General features: G+C 41.3%; 1 protein-coding gene across 1 annotated transcript in view; it reads right to left on the reverse strand.

Annotated features, from left to right (window-relative positions):
- The window catches only part of LOC125018786 (pro-neuregulin-3, membrane-bound isoform), a 318,686-nt gene that overhangs the window by 124,287 nt on the left and 169,306 nt on the right, over positions 1–25,093 (reverse strand). The window contains exon 2 of the mRNA XM_047603121.1: positions 6,675–6,804. Within this exon, the coding sequence (XP_047459077.1) occupies positions 6,675–6,804 (130 nt within the window). The remainder of the gene's footprint in view (positions 1–6,674; positions 6,805–25,093) is intronic.

Below are 25,093 nucleotides of genomic sequence, written 5' to 3' on the forward strand. Positions count from 1 at the left end.
GTTTCCAACCTAAAAAGTGGTTCAAAATGCTATGTATTGATATTTCATTGATTACTTTAAGCATCCTGATTGAAATGTCAGCAGCACACAACCAACCACCACAAGTACCACTAATTTCCAAGCAGTCAACTGATGACCTTTTTAGCGCACTGTGCTTCTCTACTCTTTATAAAGCTACACTTCAAACGACTGGACAAAACACTGCTTGTCATGTGAAGCATGGACTGATGACAGTAAAATAGTCCTCTTACTCTCCACAAGCAGAGTACAGTTTCCTCTGGATTTCTTTCAAGTCCACTTTAAAAAGTAATTGGAAAAAAAAAAACACCAAAATGTTCCCAAACTAGCCTAAAATTTGTATGTTTCTAAATTTTATTTTGACCTGCAACATCTAATTTAAAACTGCCTGAAACTGCTCTAAAATACACTCACAGTTTAATAATTTGAGGCCAAATCCCCAACACACAAAGAAAACACTTTAATCCATTCATTTTCATCAATAAATTTCAGGGTGCTTCTTCTTTCTCCAGTTATTCCATTCATCTGCAGACAGAATGTAATAGCAGAATGTAATGTACACTGGGTTAATCAAAAGTAGGTTTTCTGAAAACAGGTGCTTGGTTAGATTAATGACGGCAGCGAGATTAACCCAAACAGTTAATGTGCTGTGAAATCAATGGGCTAAAAGAGACTTAATGCTCGAGCTGGATAATTGGATGATAATTCTCTGTAGGTTTGGGTAGTCATTTGATTCATTGTTAGGACAAAAATCAATGCCGGTTGGAGATTTTACAGCGAGGAAAACAAGCTGCTGTTACATTAGGTTTAGTTTCAATTCAAGCACAAAATGTAGCTCGATGGTGGCTGATTCCTTTTATATAACACGATGATTGAGCTGCCAAGAGATCATCAAGCCTTCATTGTGTGCTAATTAAATCAGCCCACAGTGACACACTGACGTTTGGCCACCACTGCTCTCCCTCTCATCTTCTCCCAGTCACCATGTCACCAAAATAAGCACGCTAGCTTCCTGGTTTATATTTATCCCCCCGTCCTCGGCTCCCTCCCAGCTTCTGTTTTCCAATCCCAGCCACGCTGAGTGCCCCTCTTTACACGATGGAGGATTTACTCGCTGAAAAGCCACAATATGCGGTCTCTTATCTGTTTAATTTTCTCCAACCTCGAAAGCATGCCATGGCATCAGCCCTGTTTATTACTGTCAGAAAGACACCCGTCGAACTCCCACTGGTGTGCCATTATTATCGCACAGATGGTGATGAGGGTTTCGAGAGATCGACGAAGGAGCGGAGAAGAGGAGGGAGGGAGGGAGGGAGAGAAGGCTAAGGAGAATAGAAAAAACACAGGGAGAAAGGGAGGATCAGTGGCCAAGAAAAAAAAGGTGGTATTTTCCTTTTTAACTGCAGCCAGATGGTTTTATGAATGTAGTCAGCATACAGATTCTTTTCCTGTAATGACAACACACCTTGACTTTGCTCTGTTTACAGTCACACATACAGTCGCACAAACAGAAATGCGCACTATACTATATACACATACATAAACATACACTGAACACTGGCCGCACCTTTACCCAAGAGGTTCGCTCCTCTCAAGCTAAATCCCTGTTGTCAGAAACAATATCGCACAGAACGCACTGACCCCTCCTTACACTCCTTGACTCTTGTCAAGCTCACTGCCAGGACGTCAGTACGTCAACTGTCTCCAGGGATGACTTCAAAACGTGGGAGTGGTTGCACGTGTTGTCCCAAATGGCCGCTGCAGAGACATCATTATATTGGGAGAGAGGCATTTTCAAACACTGAATTAAGAGCTGGGCCTGACCTCAGTGTTACCATTAGCTAAAGTTTCATGAGTATTGAGTATGCAGTGTGCCCTGCAGCCAAGGAGCATTGATTTGTTGATTTGCATACCAAAAGACATTTGGTATTTAGGTCAAAGTGGGGCGTAGCACGCCCTAAATACAAAATTCAACTGGATTCTAATTCAATTTAAGAAGGAAAAAACAAATCCATGCTTACAGAGACATGAAAAGTCTCTGGTAGTAGAGATAATATACTATTCCATTTAATATATGGATTGCATTAATTATATGTCATGAAGCGCAGGCCCACCTTTGAAGCTTTCATTCCTAAATGCTTCAGGTGTCTTGTTTTTTTATATGCATTTTAATCTCCTTGTTTACAGGCCGCTTAAATGTGTGTTCTTGATGCCATGTTTCCAATTTCACGCATGCTTCTTGTTAATTGGCTTGTCAACAATGTGTGTGGGTGTGTGTGTGTGCGTGCGTGTGTGTGTGTGTTTGTGTGAGAAGCCAAGTAATGTTATGTATTCCTCCGCGCAGACATTCTTTGCACCTGTGAGGTCTGAGTCAATCTGATGGCACCAGTCCGTGGCTGAGTGCTCGGAGAAGCCTGAGGTCACCCAGGAATGACAAGGTGGGAGTCCAGAGAGACAGGAGGGAGGGTGAGTGGGACTGTAAGTAAGGGAAGGCGGATTACACTTCAGAGGAAGAAAAAAAAAGACAACTGAAACTGGAAACAGGAATCTTAAATGACATATTTTGTGGTGTTCTTTTGCAGCAGAAGTTTCCCGTTGAATCCTGTTGATAAATTGTTTTTCTCCAAATCTTCAAGCCGTCAGAGAGAGCTGGGTATGAAACACTAAGGCGAGCGCTATGAAACATGTGAGAGGTGATGGACCGGTGAAAGAGAAAAAGACGAGCATGCCTGGTTCTTTGTTAGGCTGAAGCTGTCAGTGATGAACCAAAAAGGCCGACCAAAAGGGATACAGGAAGAATAAAGTCTGGATTATCAATACACATCGAGCTGCCCTTCAACTTTGGCAGTCGATGTCTTTATCCTACACTGCAGTTGATCTGTTCACAAATACCCGTGAGCAATGTACCCTTAATCAATTTAAGGCAGAGAAAGCTCTGTGAGGAATGAGATGTTGGTTCCTTCGATATCGCGTTTATGAGAATGTGACGAACAACCTGAAAACATAACGCGCTGCATAAAAAAAAAAAAAACGTTAGAACTGGAACTGCGGGCAGGTTTTACATTTTGTTGGTGAAAAAGACCATCAGGTGGTGAGAGGTCAGCTGTGTGACCTGCGACACAGTCTGGGCAAACATCTTAGTTTCCAACAGACAAGCTGTGCCAGGGTGCGAGTGTGTGTTGTATATCTTTCTCTGCCCTCCAGAGAGCGTCTGTGTCAGACCTCAGTCTGATTGGTGGGGGCTTTGCCGGGATCTCTTCCAATCCCTGCCACGTCCACTTGCCAGGTGAGATTGCCTTTCTATCCCTTTAGAATAGCGTCTCAACAGAGGGCAATGAGGCAGGCTTTGCAAACTAGGCTGGGGGAGACCCTCTCAGCCTGGTCACTCTGGCAAGAGGAAATAAATAATAAGCTGGTGAGAAATCAAATTCATTGCAATGCCCAAGACAGATTAAATAAACAGTGGCATGGAAAAAAAAGTGACGTTAAATCCCGTGGCTCCGTGCAGTGGCTACAGCTATTAGAAAATATTCATTTTCTATCAAAGTAAAGGAGGAACAATATGAGTAAAAGTATATGAGCAAATTGAAGACTTTTAAAAAGACGAACATCAGATGAAACGGTAATTAGACTAAAATCTTTTTTTTTTTTTGTTCTCTTGAGGAAAATTGTCCAAAGCAAAAAAGGTAATTAAACTAATTCAACATATTTCCTTAACATCTTGTCCTCTTGTCACTTTATCAAAATATTATTTTACCACGCTGACTAATTTAGTGGTTAGCTGAGCGCTAATGATTGAATGCCTGACTACGCTGCCCAAAGCAGTGAACACTGGGGCGTGAATGTGCGAGAGGACGAGCCGTCCTTCTGACTCACACCCTCCTCCCCTCTCTGCAGCCGTCCCGTAAGGTTGACAAACACAAGCGTTGCACACCAACAGCACTAAACAACGCTCCGGGGGACAATTTGCACTTGTTTTACAACTGGTCGGGAATGCCACTTGATACTTGAGTTATGACTGTTTGGAGAAAATCATTGCAAAAAGGATTGAGCTTCATCTCACAAATAAAAATGATTAATTCGGTGACACCAAAAAAAAAAAAAAAAAAAAAAAAAAAAAAGGCAACAAACCCACTCGATTTATCCCCACTAAATGTCTGAATTGATCACTCTTTTTACAACCTGATTTGTCTCAATTTGTTGTAAACACAAATTGAATCAGATTAAGCATTGATCCTGTGCCTGGGGTGAAATTTGTCATTCTTTTGTTGATGAGGATAAATTTGTCTAACAGCATGTCCGCTGAAGCACGACGTGCCCTCTCTTTCTTTTATGTGAATTTTAGGAATATCTAGTGACTTCACTCATGAAATAGATCCATTGATTAAATATGAAATATAAAGGGTTTGATTTCAAAAAAGACTGAATCATTGAATAGATTAATCATTTCATAGGACTGAATATGTCCACACTCTGTAGTTTTACTGGACGGCACAGCAGATGTTACACTAGATTCCAGATAGAGAGAATAGCATATTGCTTCATGGTCCTTGTTATTACTTTAGGAGGCTCTCTGCCATTAAGCAGAAGAGATCAACACGTTTTTCTCTCCTCTTTACCTCAGCACACACATTAGCATTCACAGACAGCGCAGTCGCCGTCGTCCCGGCATATATTGCAAACCTTTCGCTCTGTAACAGCTTAGCTTGTCCAAAGATTATATTGTCATGGCAACAGAGGCGGGAAAGGGAAAGGGGACTTCAAACTCTTTGTCCACCTACACCTTCATCTTCGTCTCTTGTATTCTCTCTGTTTCCTGCCTTCCTTTCTCTCTTTCAACCAGAATCCTTTACTTGAATATGAATAAAAAGCTGGAAGAAAAAAAATCTGATGTCTCTACCACAGTGGACTTGCTTGACTTCTGACTTGGTTGCACAGAACATAACATCTTGAAAGTCACAGAAGGCAGTCTTCAGAGTGGGTACGTCTCAGTGTGTTTACGTGAACTTACAAACATATTTAATTGATTTTTACTCCTGAGACACAATTGTTTGGCCAAATAGCCTGTTCTAACATTCAGGAGGAAACATGTTTCATCTGTTAAAGTCCCTATGAAATCAAATCACCTACTAGAAAAAGGTTGTGTTGTAGGTTTTCTTCATATCCACGAAAATAGAAAATAACTCAGGGACATGTGCAAATTTAGCTTCCATTTCAAAGGTTTCTCATGTCCCTCTCTTGCCCTGCGTCTCTTCTTCACCACCAGCTCAACAGGGCTTCAGATCCCAGCTCCAACATCTGCAGCCCTACTCTAGATGGAATTTTCTTCCTTAATTTAGTTTTGTATATAATACTTACGAGTAAATTGCAAAGATCAGATGTGTAACAAAATCAGAAATAAGACTCGGAAAGTAATAAAAAATACTTGCCTTGCACCTCTAAAACAAAGTTAGGGCTGGGTCTGATTACCAGCCTTATACCAACTAGTGTGTGAATGCAGTGACAAAATGAGATCCTGTGTAACAAGCCTTTTTCAGGGGAGCTAAAGTGTTGGGATCATGCAAACACTCTCTTTGTGTGTCTGTACAACGTGGTGCAATGTGTGTGTGAGCGCATGTTAATGCTTCTCAGGTTCAGCTTAGTGAACCTTACTTGCATTGCTTAGCTAAAACACACCCCTCATCTTCCACGCACTTGCATACACACATCCTACCTCATGCATACAGACGGATACTTGTAGCTCAGAGGAGGCAAAAGAGTCTCTTTGAAAAACAGGTCGGGTGGAAGTCCTGAGGTTACATTTTGGATGAAGTTGTTCTGGGACTTAATTAGTAAAGGGGCCTCCATTTGGACGGGGTAAGTGCCCATGAGCTCTTCTCTCAAATCTGGGACAACTAAGGCGTGCACACACATACTGTATAATGGTAACACACACACACACAAAAAGGCACTACAGAAAGTCCTTCTTTCAAGTAAATCAAATGAAGCAGCAGCCGTCTCCATCTATATTTTTAGTATAAACAACTTCTCCTCATTGGCTTGATGGGATGATCCAAAGACTTTACAGCTTACTCCTTTAGAGTTGTGGGCAGCTGTCAGCTTGGATTCACACCGGTTATAGTCATTGATCTGTACGCTCAGTATCTCCCAAACTATCCTTGCTTTCCCGTTAAGTCATTAGACGTGGGACCTCCAGCGGAGCTTTTGGACCATGAGGAGGTGATAATGAGACACAGACATAGTATAAATAGCTATTGATGAAATTATTTTGATCAACACTAAATATATATTTCTGTGGCAGGGGATTGGTGGAGTAGACCTTCAAGTTAAAAGAATATTCTTTCATCGATTAGTGGGGAATCAGTAGATATTATATTAACTAACTTAGTAACTCAGATCTTTCCATCAGATAAATGGATACACATCCATGCCAATCTGCATTTGCTGAGCAAATTCCATGAAGTCTATTCACGTACTTAAGCTAAATAACATTCGACATCCAGAGCATGCTGTAAAGTCCCATCACAGCCAGCATTATACAATGCAGGCGTAACATATATCAGGTTTTACTGTTGGGTGCTGTGAGAGGACAGAAGCAGAAGAGGGAGCAGAGGAGAGGAAGGAAGAGGAGGCATTTAAATAATATTATCACTTACTTGCAGTGCTTGTGAGGCCCGCTGAGTGTCTCGATGACAAAGCATTCACCACCATTTAGGCAGTAGGCCAAGTCCTTCTCATGACAGGGTTTGAAATGCTCCGAGTGCAGTGGAGGGACTGTTGGAGATGCTGCAGAAAAAAGGAATAAAAAGAAAACCTTGTTAGTCACAATCAACCATTAAATGAATGAAAACACGAGCATGCTTATGGACAGCTATAATTCCTCTTCTGTTACTCCTCAAGCCTCATTATAATTGTCTTTTCATTCCACAATCGTGCAAATAAATCATCACATCACCCTAAATTTCAGCAGAGAAATAAACAACATTGAGTCCATATTCCAGCTACTTACACTCCACCACAGGATCCATAACAAGACCATGCAACCACCTCATAACGCACTGTACATTGTGGGTAATACCAGCACAGTATTGTTTGTTTAGACCCTGTAATGTCACCAAAAGATGGATGGAAGACGGGTAATAATCTGTCCTGCTGTGATTAATACCCCATGGTCACAGTAGTGGTGCTGGAGAGCTTGACTTCTCCCAGTGATTTATCACAACACGCATGGCTGATTGCGGACAGTACACACTTAGGCACTTAGGAAGGGATCTGCTCAACAAACATTAATGGATGAGCATTTAGTTGGAATTAATTACTAAAGCAGCAGTTGCTTAAGATAGAAAAATTAAAAGAAATAAAACATGAATGAGAAGGAGCCATTTTTGTTACTTTATTGCCCACTGAGGAGAAGAGAGAAAACCAAATGCTGAGATTCGACGGGGTTCTTGGGCAGTCATCCATCAGGAGTGTTTTGAAGGCCCGAGACACAGTCGGTCCAAGTCATGACTTTCAGACATGGGGAGAAGCTCAAATGGGACCACAGATGATGTTCTTATTAAAATCAGGCTGCTCAATATTTCCTTTGTGCTTACACATGGAAAATGAGGCTGCTAAGGGCGCTCATTAGCCGAACCTCAGCCATGTTTTTTAAAGTGGCAAGACAAACAGTGATGAGCCAGAACTTCACGGTTCACTGATTAAAAATCTGTTTGACTCAGAGGACGCTGTTATTTCCACCAGTGTACTGATTACTGTATTAGCTTGTTCTTTAATGATGTGTGGAAGATAAATCAGAAGATTTTTTTTTTGGAGATAAAAAGAGATTAATGATGAGCAGGGTTTGGGGTGATGCAAAGGTGAGTTATTCCACTCAGGCACTGGATCGCTTAAAGGGATTCAGTTAGTTTGATGGTGGGTCAGTGTATTACATACAGCAGATGGCGGCCTACCACTGCCTCGATCAGGTAGTTTGGTTTTGGTATTGCATGACTTTTGCATGACTTCGGATCCATACTGATGTGTAAATATAAAGTCACACATGGTGGCTTTAAGTGATATAAAGGCCTTCAGTTCCCCATCTGAAGAAAACCCTTCTGTTACCATGTTAAAGTTCTAAATATAGCATTTAAACTGATGTTCAGCTAGTTGGTTGTTGCTGCTACTCTTGGATCTACTCTCCCAAACTGGGAACATGCACATGACAAACTGCTGTAGGTAATCCTCCAACAATGGACAAGTGCCTCAAATAACGCTCTTGAAAGCAATCAAACAATCCCTTTAATCAGCAGTCAGCACTTGAAGTATCCCCACGGTGGGGGTGCCGGATTAAGTTATAATATGCTGGATGCAGACTGGTGTCGGGGGACATTCCACAACCCTTGATAATTAGCAGGTGAGGTAATGGTTTCAAGTTAGGAGTGCAATCAGGAACTGAACAACAGGTAAGACAGAGGGTGTTAATCAAAGCTGTCATACAGTAGCCAGACCTCTCTTCACAGAAATGGTCTGGCTGCAGTGATTATAAGGGAAAAACACCCATGGGTCCCAGTTGCCCCTAAGTCCATGATGCAGTGACTGCAAAGGCTATAAAGACATTCTTTACAACCTCTACAACCATTCGATGACATAACCAAGTAAGTCAGCCCTATTCAAATCTTCAAAACCTGACATTTTCAGTGTGTAGGTTGTTAGCTCAGAGGTTGATGTTTCTCTTACCACAGGGGGTTTTGAAAACAGAAACACAAGGATAGTGGAACGAGAGAATGCAATGTCAAATCCATGCCCCTGGAAGGCTTTTTTACAACAGTGAGTCAATTTTAAACAAAGTAATAGATTGTAACAGTTGTCTAAACTAGTCAACACACTTAAATCCCAATTCCTTCATAGAAATCACAATTGTTGTAGTATATGACAGAGAAAATGCTTTATCATGTTTTCTGCTGCTCTGTGGGAGATGTAGGGATAAATCTCGGCTGGGTCTTAAAATCTTTGCAAACTAGAGTCACAATCAGAACATCTCTATCCATGCGGCGAGAGATCAGTCCCATTAAGCCGACCTTGAGCTTGACAGTGGAGCTCTCATCTGCTCTAAACCCGTATGACAATGCTACACCAGCTTGATAGGAACCAGTGAGTGACGGGACAGACTGTGTGGCATTCTGCCTGTGCTCACGCCAGACCTCCCCACTCAGCTTCTTCATCGAGCCAACAAAAACACAGGACACAGGACAATGCAAATGCACCATAGCCGCATGTGCAGAGGTATCTCGTTTAGCTGTTTACTAGTTGAATCTGTCCTTGTAAATATTAACTCTTTCAATTGGTTTCACAGCACAGTCGAAACATTTTCTTTAAGTCCCAATATCAAGAGGCATTAGGCTCCGCAACGGAATCTTTGCGCTACTAAGTTTTTCCTTGTGCTACTAAAATTTTTAACTCAATTCACACGTGCTACCACCTAAAAAATAAGCGCACAGCCCTGAATCAGGTGAATGAAGATTGAAACCAAATGTTAGCAGCCCCAGTGACTACAGGCCAATTGCACTGTCCCTATGGTGCACGGCCATAACCTGTCTCTGAAAACAGACAAAACAAAGAAGTGATCGTGGACCTCAGGACAACAGAGCCGGCCACCCTCTTCACATCAACAGGATCAGGGTGGAGAGGGTCTCTGTCTATAAATTTCAGGAGGTACAAATCTCAGAGGATCTCATCTGGTCAGCAATCACCACAGGCCTCAACCAACTGCTGGTTTCACCATCCAGAGTGTACTGATGCAATGCATCAATGTGGTACTGTGGCCGTCCGGCAGCAGACAAAAAAGCTCTGCAGAGGGTGATAAAGATGGTGGAGAAAACCACTGGCCCATCCCGGAGGACCTCTCTACCTCCCGCTGACTCCACAGAGCCAAGAAGGTTGTAAAGGACAGCTCACACCCTGGCCCTAGACGTTTTCTCTCCTACTGTCTGGCAGCAGATACAGAAGGCTCAATACTCGGACAAATAGACTCAAAAACAGTTTGTACCCTTGGGCCATCAGGCTTATCAACCAGAGCAACTAGATCTTCACTTTGAAATGGTGCTACTGCTTTCTGGGAGCACTGCTGTTTTTAACGCTGTATTTTTAAAATGATTCATTATTTCTTCTGAATGCATGTCTGCGTTGACGTTTCTTGTTACATACTGTCATTTTAACCTAGCACCAAACTGCTGTAGCACTGCAAACTTTGTCGCATATCTCTTTTTCAATGACAATGAGGGGTTTTTAAGTTTTTAAGGTACAGCATGAATAAAAAAATCACATAGCAGTTGACTAAAGATCTCGTATCGAATGATAAAGAGAAAAAAATCTCATAATATATGAAAGAATTCATGATCTGATAATACAATGACTTGCAGTGAGGCTTATTTTACATAATTCTATTACAAAGCACATCTGTTTGTCTTTACACTTGATCTGAAACACTGCTGCTACAACTACATTTTAAGGAGAAAAAAATAAAGGATTTCCCTGTAGACATGATTTCATGCTTGGACTGGGCTGAACTGTTTTGGTTCTGGCGATAAGTGACGGAGGAGCCATTTGTCGTCCTCTCTCTTTGTTTTCTCTTGACAGAGTTGTCACAGTGCACTGTAGGTTGTTTAGCTTAACGCTTGTCACCTGTCAGCTCAGACGCCGTAAACGCTCAAAGAATTGTATCATTTTAAAAAGCTGGGGGAAAGAAAAAAAAACATTTACATCAGCTGAAAATATCACTGAAAGTTTAAGAGACACTGCTTGTACAAAGTACAAAGTTGTCAATCACTGCACAAGAAAACAGTCCAATTTACTCCCCTATGCAGTGAAGAGAAACAAGGGAGAAGCACAGCAGAGATCAATAAACTACTGGACACTGGGTAACACAAAGCTCCTCTTTAGCCTCGTCTTTCCTGCTTGTGTCTCTCTGTTTACAGCAAGAAATGAAGGAGGAATAAAGAACCCTTTGATTTCCATCTTTGCAACAAGGAACAAAATGGCCGTTGTGGAGAAGAGGCCGTAGCCAATTATGTAAGAGTCAATAATTTAATAAAGCAAAAAAATGATCAACTGGAGGCCTTACTGATTCTCTAAAACTGATTTGTTTGACGACTCTCCAAGAGCTGAATTTGCCAAGGAAATCAACACAGCGATAAATCCAATCAGTGCTGGGTGCAGGTGATGCAGTATTCATGATTCCATTATTGTTCCTCCATCTTGTAAATCCAGATCAGCAGGGGAAGATACAGAATTCATTTCAACAGGTTGACCTTATGGTAAAATCATGCCCTCTGCAAAATTCATTCCCCTAATTTGCATCACCAATATGTTTAGGGCACAGCAAGGCATTGGCATTGATGACCATGGTTTGCATCCTGTGTGTGAGACGACAGCGAGAATTAGCGAAGGTTAGGGAATGTGTTTTGACAGCGTCTTTACTCTTATATGGATGCACCACTCACATCCGTATTTAATCAAGATTACAATGCCTCCCTGACTTCAACCAAAGGCTTAAAGCTGTGTTCACGTTGATTGTGGTAGTAAAGCAACAGGCTCCATCTTATTTCCAATAGAAGCTGGTGATTTTAAGGTGTAAACTCTTGCCCAACACTTGTTGCTTCAACCTTTTTCAGTTCTTTAGTGACACACGATGAACTAGTTCTATGTGTTTGTTTCCCTAGTAAACCAGCAGTGTAACTACACTTCAATGGTGAGTTTTTGACAGTGTTAATCATCATTAACTTTCAGTTTAGTAAATGATTTTAAATACTGTTTGCAGTGTGTTTCCTAATGACTCCAAAAGACACTGGACATCTGAGAAGACAGTATTGTGACAGATTTCATTTTCAGCCGTTGCCATAACGATTCATAAGTGAAATGACACTGATCAGCTTGAGCAGTATTCAGTGGTTCCATTTAACCAGAGTAACCTTGGTAACAACTTTTATTTTATAACTTTTAACGGAGAACTCACATAATTAAAGTTTCAGTGTGCTTGGTGGAGAAAATGCAGTCAGTCTGTGCAACTGGAAAGGTTTTGCAGTCTAGACAAAATAGACCATCTCCAAACCACAGCAAATGAAAACAGAGATCTTTTCTTTGCTGGCATTGCAATTTATTCTACATTAATTAACTTCAAAACACCAGTTCAGCACAATGTGCCTAAGCAGAATTCATAGATTATCAAGAGCGAACAATGACCCAGAAAACACTGAATGAGCAATAATCTGAGAAACACGCTGAAGTATTGAAGCTGTAGTTAGATGACCTACATGGCTCAATGCACTGGCCAAAATGTCTGAAGTATTATGATCATCAGATATTGGACATTATCTTCTTTCTGTCATTACTTTTACATCTGAAGTATACATCTTTGCCTGCCTCTCTATTGCGTGCATTGTGTACCAACACACAGGTCTGTTTGTGTGGCAGTCTCTAGTGATGGCACGTAAAAGCGTCCTTCACGGGTGACAGAGTGGCAGACATGCAGCCATGCTAACTGATAGCAAAGGTCTCTGGGAGGCCACTTCTGCCATAGCTGAGTATTGATCGGCCTTGGCAGCAGGGAAGACCAGATATATGAGATACAAACAAAAAGGGAGCATGGGGTTTTCTAGTGTAGAAAGAAGGTATGTTAAGTGTATCACATGGTGGTTTAAAATGTAAGTAGTGTTGCAGTGGTGCACAAAGAAAGGATTGTTCACCTAGTTAAATATATCAGAGTCAGTCACTGCTGTGGTGCGATAATCGTGATAACTGTGAAACTGATATTTAGATGATGCTTATGATCCACATTTAAAACAGATGAGACTATTTAATGTCTGTGCTGTGGCTTCATTGGTAGAACACACTGTAAGACCCATTTACAAGCAATCCAGATGAATGGTGCAAGAAAGGAAAATATGCATGAAGCTTCACATGGTTTTGTTTCATTAGGGTAATCAGACACCTCCCTATCACCTCCAGATATCACACTAACTGCATTTGACATAGTTTATATTGTATTAGATTATACATCCACTACATTGTACTATACTACATCCCCTACCAAAGTCAAAGCTTGCTTCCTAATGCTAATGTATGTTTACATACATACTAGTATTCAACCATTATTCAAATGATGAAAATAATTCAAACTGAGTCATTTTGGTGTCATGTACTCTAGAAGTATTTTGTTTTGTTGGAATATTACAAATTGGGCCTTTTTGTCTATTGTAGCATTTTCCAATTTAGACATGTTGACTAGCTAATAATATTTTTGAGACACATAGCCATTCATTCAGCTCTGTGTATTGTACAAATCAACTAGTGAACCATGGGAAGAGTTGTTTGCCCAAATGAAGCAAAACATTTACTGGTCTGTAGGGGAAATTGCCTAGAGTACTTCATGGAAAATTTTTGGATGTTGCAAGAACGGCTTTTTTTTCTAAAAATGTTGTTGAAGGAATGAAAGTAGGTAACTGCATTCAACAATTCAAAAACAATCAATTTCAGATTAAATAAATCTGGCTGCATTTATACAGGAATATTAGTAGAAATTCATTTGGTTTCAAGGTTACAGTTCTAACCCTAACGCTGAGTGTGTGAGTTCAGGACCTGAAACTGCGCAAACTTTGTACTAAAACAATCCATGAGCAGGGTAGGAAGAGTCGTTATTGATGCCTGCCGCCCTTTTCCTGCATCTGCACATGTTCTCCATTGAAAGATAACTGCGGCGTCTGTGTGGACTTCATTGCTTAACTGAGTTTCCGTACCACACAGTGGGAGGACTGCAGTATACGGTGCTACTGGCACTGTTGTACCAGTTGAGGTCTTATAGTGTTCAGTCTCAGATATTTACAGCAAGCAATGACCTCAGTCGCAGCTTCTTTTATGCAAAGGGAATCCACCATCAGTTCTTTTGTTTTCTTCACACTGATGCAGAGATTGTTGCCAATGCACCAAAGTCTGTTCTCCGCCTTGTTTAAAGATCATGGATGTGCTGACTTATGACTGCTCAGCCACACTAGGAGAGCTAGTGCTGACGTTGATGGCCATCTCTGCTCCACAGGTGGGTAAGAGCCAGATGAACCACATAGAAGATGACGTCTGCAGAGGAGCTGTTCTTCCTATAAGCTTTGTTGAAGGTTAGTGTTGATTGTCTTCTTTATTTATGTTCATGATCAGTTGTTTAGCGCTGATGCCTCCCAGCGAGAAGGTCCGGGTATGAGTCCAGCTCGGGCCTTTCTAGGTGGAGTTTACATGTTCTCCCTGTGTCTCCAGGTACTCCGGTTTCCTTCCACCTCCAAATACATGCTCGTTAGGCTGAATTGTGACTTTAAAGTGACCCTAGATGTGCGTGTGAGTGCTCATCCAGGGTCTATCTGCGATAGACTGGCGACCTGTCCAGGGTGTACTCCACTTCTCGCCCGATGCTGACTGAGGATTAAGCGGTATGGGAGATGAGATGAGCTACTCACACCCCTTCATGACTATCAGAGTCAGTCACTGGAAAATAGTCATTCAAGCACGATGCTGCTGAGGCCTAATTTACAGTAGAGTCTACTGCGCTACCAGTGTCAACTTGGTTAGGCTATGCTGTAAATTTCTTGATTTCCTCCCAGATCAAAGACAGGAAGGAAAGAAAACCCTCAAGTGTCTTCCTTTAGCATTTACAGAATTCCTGAAGCTGTTATCATAGCAGCCAGTTAGATATTTCTGTGGCAGTCCGTTCAGTTTGGTGACTCCCTAATCAAAAGAGACTTTTCAAACACACCCCAGGCATGTACAGCAAACAATCCCTCTGTCAATAAAGGTCAAAAAACACATTTCTTCCTATTTGGCCCCACTTTCTGCTCCAGAATCTTTTTATGTCTCTCTTCCCACAATTTCAACAGCAGGGTCATAGCAATTTCCTTAAGAAAGAAAGACCAAGAAAAAAAACATTTCTTCCCCAACAGATAAAAAAGAGCTGAAATACATTTCAAATAGACTATCTGCATATTTCTCTGATGCAATACACATTATGCTTTTGCATTTACAGTATGCATCTTAAGAGAGTATGTGGCAACGGAAGTGAATACCACATCTAAGAGAACATGCTCCCAGGGGCAAATTATACTGTGTGTAATGCAAATATGAAGGTAAGATAGGTAAGATAACCTACATTACTGAGGTAAGTCACAAACTCACTTAGCAATGCATTGTGAGCTTAGCGGGCAAATGGAAAGTCTGTTTCCGTTGCGCAATGCTGCACTTGTGTCTTGTTTTTGTCCTTTTAGCGTGTTGACATTAATGTTAGCGATATAAAATAGTGCAATGAGTCTGAAGGAGCCGCTCTTCTCTTCAGCTCAGACAACAAACAGCTGTGTTCAATGATATTTCACTTCTTGACAGTTTTAGACAACGCCAAACGACACCATAGGCGCTGACTCCAGAGGACAGGTCGGTTAAATGACAACGAAACACAGCTGCTGCTGGTGACACTGTTAACCGAACGCACCAAGACATTCTGCCCTCACTGACTCAACTAAAGGCCTGAACGGTTCATCTGATAATCCATGACATTTACCAGTGCTCCTTAAAGTTGCATGTGAAAGAAGAAAAAACTGTAAGAAGCAACTGATGCTATTAATACATTTTATTTTATGGCACTTGCGCACATGGAAATTTTAATTAAAGCCAGACTGCTTCATGTTGTGTACATCCATGGATACGCCATGACGATTCCAATTCCAATGATTTACTTTAAGTTACTGTGTATGACTTGTTTTATATTCGCTTGATTAAAATGAAGGGACAGACTTTCTATTTCAGTACAATTTCTTTGTACTCTTGACAATCCAGCACACGTTCTCATGCATTGCTTATTATCAGACACACTGTGACACTGGCATTCAACCTATTTCTTGAATTCACTTTGTCATTACTGTTCTCACAGCTTCACTGTGGCTGTAGCGGGGAGAGGATATCATTACTGCACAACATGATCCAATAAAGATAACAGCGCACCTCTCCTCTCCTCCCTCTTGTTCATCTTATACGCCAGCCTTCCAATAAATATCCACCAAGTCATCTGCACTGATACCAAGGCGCTTTCCAGATAAGAGTACCAGTCTGCGAAGTGATATAATGCTTTTAAAAAATGCTTTTAAATATATATATATATATATATTTGAATAGCAACCAAAGCAGATTGTTTTGATTGAATGTAACTTGTTTTGTGTCGCGAAATGGATAAAAATCACACATTTCAGAAGCTGGCCGATGGCTAAAAGCACATTTTTTTTTTGACAATCTTTTTTTTTTTTTTTATCAAAGTTGTTCCATGTGCTGCTGGACATCCTGCTGCATATGTACTCATGTTGAGCACAATTCTACCAGCTGTCCTATTCAATCCAGCGGTTCTGAGTGCCTGGATGCGTATTTGTGTGTTATCTTAAACGTGCTTGTGCATCTAAAAGTGTGTGCATTCCACTCTGTGAAACACCCAAGAGCCCACATAGACAGAGGCACCAGAGCTGAGCCACAGTGCTCTGCAGATACTTGGCCCGGTATGGCATGGCACAGATAGATATGTGTGAACAGGCCTCCATGCTCTGACTGTATAGCCAAACAAAAACAAAAAGGCAATGTGTCAAGATAAATCTGTGGTCAACAACGGGCTAATCATGGAAATCTGATAGTCCCCGCCCTCCCCTCTGTCTCCCCTCTCTCCTCACAAACAGACATATACCGTGCATGCACATGAACACACTCCAGTGGCTCATTTTAAGCACACCTGCTCAGTGCAGATAGGCCCCGCTACCACTGTTAATCTGCCGGCGTGTCAGTCAGCCCTGCCCAGCCCATAAAGTCCCCCCACCACACCTTTCAGTCCTCTGTTCAGACTGTATTCACAGGACACCTCCAGGCTTCGCCAAATAAATAGCACTAAGTATCAGGCCTCATCCCATCCCCTGGCCATCTGGCTCTGTAGCGGAGAAATTCATTACCCTCCAGGTGATAGCTCCAGCGCACTCTCTCTGGATTGGCTTTGTATTCCTGCAGCCTCCATTCTGACACTGGAGATTATAATCACAAACTGGCTGCTAATGTGAATGCGAATGATGAAACCAACCGCTGTTGCTCATACAAATGCCATTCTCCTCACCATTTACGCTCGGCTGCAACAAGTGCCACTATTTATGCCATGCTGATGAAAAGTGCTACCAGATGGGGTTGGAGTGATAGGATCAGATCATCTGTGAAACATCCCAAATCCCTTATCTAATCAATTCACGTTTGAGCTTTCAACAATTTGAATGAAATAAATATCTATATTTGTCCGTTAAGAGTCGTGGTCTGCCAGAGAGATTCTTTTTGCCAGTTGCATTTTTGATGAGATTTGTGAAATGCAGGTAATGTTTTTCCCTTCTGCAGTTTCGTATAATCAGTTCACATTTAGCGCAGCAGCTGTGGTTCAGTGGGTAGAGTGGGTCGTCCATTAACTTGAGCGTTTGATTCCCTGTACGTGGACCGCACTCAAGGGTCTTCGAGCCGACTCTTGTGAGTTTTCGTTACCATTAGGTAGAAAAGCACTATGTAAAAATACATATACAGGGAAATAAATAGGAGATGGAGTGTGTAGCTCATGATCTTCTAATTTTATGGTAAATGGTGTAATTTTGGATGACTTGGTAGCTAAACTTCTTGAAAAGTACTTTATGAATAAATGAGGACAGTCAATGGATTCAAATATTTAATCACGATTTCCATAGTTAACACGCAAACCATCTGGCAGGGCTTTGAAGCTGAACAGGCCATTTAAAAACTTGCATCTTTATCCATTTCTGCTTATTTTGTTTCTGGTTAGGGTTAGTTTTTTGGCATTAGAGTACTATAATAATAAAACAGGCATTAGTTAATCAAGCATTTAAAGGGAATTTGCCTGTTATTAAAGTGTTAACTTTGAAAGGTAAATGTCTGACTCTCTTGCTTGATTATAATTCCACAGTTTTTTGTTTTTTTTTCATTAAGACAGAAATTGAGACAGAAACACTTCTCAGTGAGATTGCATTTAGGTCAAGTGACTTTCAGCATCACTTTATGCTGCTTATGAAGATAAAATCACAGTCCACATTCTGCATCCACACGTGCTCTCCTCTGAATGGAATCTGCATCAGTTCCCTAGATACTCAAACCTATTTCTATCTATTTTAATTGCAGATTGCAGCTACTTTTAGAACTGCACACTTTCCTGAACGTTCAGCAGTAACAGTCTCATAAGGTTGCACTAAAGTGACTTTCTCTATCACGCTGTATCACACAGTTTGCTAAACCCATATAACATTTAAGAATGAATTACCTGCAGTAATAATGTGTGAACTTCATGCATGCCGCTATACTTATCACAGTTGGTTGCTGCTTCTCTCCGGTGCTTACTGTCATCTCTCGCCATGTAAACAAAGCACTCAAGGTAAAGGTTACAGCATGTGTTCTTCCATAGGAATATTTTAAATATAATAGCATTAACATAGATGCGTTGATACTTGACCTGGTAAAATCTGGACAGACTGTGTGAATGTCACCTGGGAGTACACAGTGATGATCACATAATAAGACTATTTATATGCTGGCGCAGCCCTCACCTCTGTTGTATCGACCATCTTAATCGTTTCTTTTATTTAGTGAACTCTTTACATCCACACTCTCCGAATGTATAACAGATGCCATAAATCACCACCCTGTTACTTACAGAATATATATTTATAATATTTCAATTCACTTCTGTTTAAGTTGCGTTTGTTCCAGCCCAAAGCAAGTTATGAATTCTTTTTAAATGTCTATGATTAATGTGCATGTCATACTGCACATTTTCAGGTTATAGGTCACTGATCAGAAAGGATTTTTAATTGCTTTTTTTGTATGTGAAAAGAGCTCTGGAAAGACATGCAACCTCACTTTGCTTTCATGGCAAGGGCACAAAAAATAATGACAAGGAGAAGGTGAAACATTTCCTTCCCCACCTTTAACCTCCCACATAAATCAATCTGAAGGATTATTCAGAATGTTGAATCTTTTTTTTTTTTTTTGAGCCTTGGTGTCTTAAGGGAAATAATATCAACATCTACAATATTTACACAGCACATAATCTGCTTAGAGAATTTAAATAGGGATTAAATAGGACCCTGTATCAAGTTATTTATTAGAACGGTGTTGGAATTTCATTCGTGGGGCATATTCAAGTAGACAAAATGAATAGTTGATTGCTTCTTAAAGAATCATTGAGGCTTCACAGAAAATCCAATTACTGATCTTTTGCTGATCCCATATGCATCTGCATCCCAAGAGCTATAGTGAAAATAGTTTTAGTGCATATACAGAAGGAGGAATATCCCACAAAATGACTGAATTCCTTTTTTCTTTCTTACTGTGTAAACAAATATAATCCCTATGAGGTCCCTTTGAGTGCATCACTTAAAGTGTAATTGTTGCAGTGGGGCTGAGGTTACACCAGGCGGCTTGAGGTTGACGATATGAAAAGTAACAGCTTTGCTAAGCAAGCAATTTGTAATAAAATTGTCAAGATTCATTTCTAATAAACTGTGCAGATTCTTCAGATGCTGTGGGCTGTTGTTCTGCAGCGGACATACAGTCAGGCATCTGAATGCTGATTTTAGTTGTTACTTTTTAGTTGCCTTTGTGAAATCCTTTTGTCTTTTTGTTTACAACACATATATATTTTCCAATCAAGTTTTTTTTCCTAAGCCTATTTTGCATACGTCAGGTCTGGTCAGTCAGTTCACTCTATGCAGCTTTGAACCACTCCTGCAGCATCTAACAAGTGTAAGACACTTGGGTACAACAACAACACGGGCTCCAACAACTTCACTGGCAAAGACAGTCAAAGAAGAACAAAAAGCACATTTTCTGCAGAGAAAAAACACGAGAGTTACGCCGTGATTTAATGTGTAAGCCACAAAGAGCAAGACACACACTCATAGGCAATCTGCCACATGTGTACACAAAACAACTAATGCACACAGACAGTCTGATCACACTGCACCCCCCCGCTTACATGGAATGCAGAGTGAGTTTCTTAATTAAGACGAGAAGAAGCTATTACTTTTGGGACAGACTCAATTGTCCTCGCTCTGTGGCACCAATGGCTGTGGGCTTCTAATCACATCATACACAGAGAGAGAGACAGAGGGAGCGAGCAGGACGGCTTGCCAGCCAACAATTAACCCTCTCTCTAAGACTTCCTACAGTGACTGTGGTCTTTGAGGAGGAGAGTGATTTTCACGCAATTACATTTGAGGCACAAGTTGCATCAGAGACTGGGTCAAATTGTTTTAGTACATTAGTCTTTAAGGATTTAAACCCAAGCTTGCTTCTGGCTGTTACATGCCTATGAGCAGTTGAGTTTCATTCTCACACATCATATGTGCAGCGATGTGGCTAGATTTCACATCTTTACTTACACATTCTGCAGATTCTAAGCATCCATTTGATGCATTCGTGTCCATCAGGAGAATCCGAGTTCAGCATTAACACCGTTATGAACCTTTTTCACCTCCGACAACTTGAAAGAAATATTTCAGTTCCTCCACCAGCAGGTCTTTTTCTCTCTGCCATCAGTAAAAACAGAGCCCGCTGACCTCGTGTGCAATCCACTGCATAGCTGAGCCTGCCTTTCACTGAATCAGAGGTCTAATCAGTCAGAATCAGTGAAAACATGCGTAGGTAGGCAGGCAGGCAGGACACTGTGTTTAATCAAGCTTTGTTAAGCACATCAGGAGAGTGATGACCACTGGCTTTACTATCACATACTGAACACTTGACATTTTCAGCCCACAGAGATCACAACTGAAGATGCTTTTGATTCAGTGTTATGTACTTTGAAATGGAATCAAGAAAAATGTGATGTAACACTTTTCTACCTGTATGTTAGTGAAATGTATGCTGAAATAAAAAGCACCGTGTACATTCTGAGTCACGGAGCAACACCCAGAGTATTAAATGAGGCAAAAACTACAGAAAATACAAAGCTACATGTGGTCGCGTAGCAACCAGTAGAAACATACATATTGCTTCCTCTGCACATCTGATTAAAACCACCACCAGTCTGCTCCCACAGGACCTCAGCGGGGTCACTGAGAGGCCATAAAGTTTTATTAAGTGAGAGTGTTGTATCTCCCTGATCACTTTATGTTCTTCTATGATTGTCTGCGATAACAGAAACAACAACAACAACTTCACCACCTTGTGTGTTTGGCATTTAGTAGATGCACCACACAATGTCAAGGGTGTCTGTGAAAAGTCATGTTTGAATATATTAACTTGATTTAGAGTCTATCGACACAAAATAAACACCTTTCAATACATCTGATACCCATGACTGTCGCTTGCTTTCAGGCTGTAAGAAAAGTGTAAAAAACAAACATGACGGGGAGTTTAATCTGTTTTCTATGAAGTCCAAAAAAATGCGTCACATCAAGTCTCAAGCATAGAAGCATAACATGCTCAGTTCAAGGGCCAAAAAAACACAGTCAAGCACAGTGAAACAAACATCTGGAGTCCGACTTTTCTGTCTTATATACCTGCACGACTGTCAGATATATTCCTTTTTTTGTACCTAACCCTCTATCCCTCCCTCCCTGACCATCCATCATTCATCTCCCCCACATGTTTATTCTTCCTGCTCTTCTTCTCTCTCCCTCAAAGAATCAAATTCAGACAGGAGCGCTGAAGAGAGCGCACACTCTCACACTCACAATCAATACAAACAACTTCATCGGCAAATAGGAAGCAGTGTGATACAAAGTTGTACATGAGTATACCAACAAACATGCACAAGTTGTATTTGCTGTTGTCTTTTCTGTGTAGTTACAGTGTCTCACACAATATCTCTGTTACAAATGACAGAGTTGAGCGGAAGTAAGAAAACAGCAATCAGAGAAAATTTAACAGCAATCATCTTTGACAACTCCAAGAGGGAAAAAAACAAAGCCACGTTTCCGTAGATTCAAACTTGTGTCAGATGTATCAAATGCAGTTTATTTTAAGGAGATATAAATGAAAACATCTGTGCAATACGCACTTTTCATATTTCTTAGAAAATAGATCAATCCAGTCTGACAGTTCCCTTCTTTTTTTTTCCATTTCTTTGTTATTGGGGGCAAACCCACCCACAGTGCAGTGATAACTGCTATGGACAAATAGTGGGTCTGTTTATTATAGAACAGAATGTAATTCCTAAAAAAAAAAAAAACATTGCAGTGTGAAAGCTGTATTTGTATTTTGTAGACATGGTGGAAGTACATACTTTTGGCTTCATCGTTTTAATTTGGATACGCAATCAGTTTGCAAAGACAGTGTAGTACCGTGTATAGCAATATACCTTTGTCTACTGCTACCTTTACTTGGACACTCTAGTAGCTTATGGGACAAAATATTAAATATAAGTTGCTAAATAACTTTCACGACTGGGTCAGAATATTTCCATTTTTATTACAACTTCTTTCCATTTCATGTTTTGTTTTTGTATTTGTATAGTTTGACTGAGCTACATTCCCATTCTATTAGATTAGTTTGATGTTCAGAAGTGGGAGGCCATTATATGTGAAAGCATATATAGAGAGAGCTAAATGAGTGATAAAATAAAATATTTGCTGCGCCGTCCACTGGAAACAAACATAAAGTGATTCCTCTCTGACTGTCTGTACTCTTGGCCAGTTTGGAGTAGATTTAAAAACATCAGCTCAACCTATCTCAGTTTCCAGGATGTAATTTCCATTTTCTAAATGCACTAGTGACTTACTGCATGAGGGACAGATGCATTATCTTAATACGGTCTATAAAATTCAATGAAGCAATAACTGGGCACAGCAATCGCTCACTGCGGTCAGACAACAGACAGATGTCACTTTAAGTGCGCTCGGAGGGAAGCAGGTCATGCAGTGGCACAATAAGCTGTGGGTTTTTTTACGCAGCTTCATCAAACTGCTCTTAATGAGGTGTGTGAGTTTGGTCTCAGTCACATTATCATCAGAAGCGGGAGATTAGCCTGTTATACCTGATCCAGCCCGCACCCTTTCGTCTGGACGATGTCACGGGGGACAATGTGATATGCCTTACAGAAAACATACACAGTGCGAACACTACTCAGACGTCAGTGGTCAGGCACAGAACACGGTGACCTACCATGACTCCTCACATCATGCAAGATACAATGAAATTGCCTTCCTTTCTACCTTCATCTCACATTTCTGGCAGTCTCCTGATGTCTGTCTCTCTTGCCTTTCATCTTTCGACTGGTTTGTCAGTTTGTCTTCTCCTATCAGACATTCTTGGAAAATGGCTCTGCATGTCTTCCATTTTCTATCCAGTCATACCTGCAAATACAGTGACTGAAAAAGCCCCCCAAAAAACTCGGCTTTCTTTTTAATAACCCCAGCTGTATCCATGCACGCATACATGCGCCCCAAATTACTAAATTAATGGTGTCTGCAGAGTCATCGGTGTAAACAGAGATCCATCTCATCCTCCCTCTATTGCCGGTGCCCTCCTCCACTTCTTCATTGCTTTTTTGCTCTTCTCTGGCCCATTTACTTTTGTCTTTATGCCCCTGCACAAAGTGCAGCACACGGGCACACACGTGCACACGGGCACACAACTCGTCTTCGCTCTTAGCCAGCGAAGGGAGGTGCCAGGTGGAGGAGATCCATCACGGTGACAGAGGCGTAGTGCTGCAGTAGCGGCAGCATCACAACGGTCGTGTGCGGCTCTGTCTTTGCCTTTGGAGACGACCTTGTCAGTCTTCGACGTACGGACAGAGCGCTAGACGGGTGAAACCCCGTGTGGTCATTAGCCACTTGTTGTCTAACGGATGTTGCGTATATCATGACCAATGAGGCCGAAAGACCAACATGGCAGTTTTCAGAAAGTTGCAAAAGTTGCAATGTATTGGTTTACTTATCGACTTCTTTTTGTTAAAACCCATGAGCACTTCAAAAATCTGGATTAACAGATCAAAAGAATAACTTTCCTTTGGTCTGTTAATCCAGTTTTTTGGCAAGACATCACATTATCCCCACAGCCAACAGAGTCTTTTAAATTAGATTAACTGGAAATAATTCACCTGGCCTGGTTCTGAAAAGGTTAATGAGGGAATTCAATATGCTCATGGACGGTGCTGAAGTATTGTGCAGATTGAGAGACCTCCTTATCCTGACCTAAGGCGATGGATGTCCGACAGATTTGTCATTCCCACAGATGGTGTGAAGAATACACTTATCTGCTCGGTGAAGGGAACATGGAGGATGGATTAGATTCACGCTGCATTGATTTAGACACAGAACATTTCCAAGCATGCACTGGGCTTCTCCTCTCTCTCTCTCTCTCTTCCCTCCATGTCATCTGCTGATGAGGCTGAAGTGACGTCAGTCTCTCCCAGAAATACCGTACACACTAAAAACACACAATCAAAACCATGAAATCCTCCACGAGAAGCCTCAGCTAAACCCTGTGGAGCCCTGGGATTAATCTGTCCACATGGGAAGTGTCCAAGGACGAAGAGAGCCAGAGCATGAAGCAAAGATGGACAGATGGACAGATGGAGTCCTTTCCTCCACTCTGACTGAAGTCCAGTGCCTCTGGACTCATGAATTTTGAAGCTGCAGTGTCGTGAGCCTTTTCCTGGACATACAGTACCACCTCTACCATTTTAATTGGTAAATAAATGCAGAGTGATGTTCCTGATATGAGTGGAGGTTGTGATGTACAAACACAATGTAAAGCGCACGCCGGTGAAAGCTGACACCCATGGGTGTCCACTTGGCTATCGTCAGAAAGGACTGCTCAAGGAACCTGTTCACACATGAACAATCAGGACTATGTGGATGCCAATGTCTACATGTCCGGGTCCCTTGATAGACCGTCCAGCTTAAATGGCTGGTGTGTTTCTGCAGTAGCTGTCAATAATAAAATCCATTGAGGTGTCCTTAATTTGCATGTCATGAAAGCAGCTTCATTGTCTGTGGATTATGTATTTGCTGACAGCGAGAACGGGATGATTTCTGAGGCCACTGCTTGC

Source organism: Mugil cephalus, chromosome 13 (assembly GCF_022458985.1).
Source record: "Mugil cephalus isolate CIBA_MC_2020 chromosome 13, CIBA_Mcephalus_1.1, whole genome shotgun sequence".
NCBI classification, from domain to species: domain Eukaryota; kingdom Metazoa; phylum Chordata; class Actinopteri; order Mugiliformes; family Mugilidae; genus Mugil; species Mugil cephalus.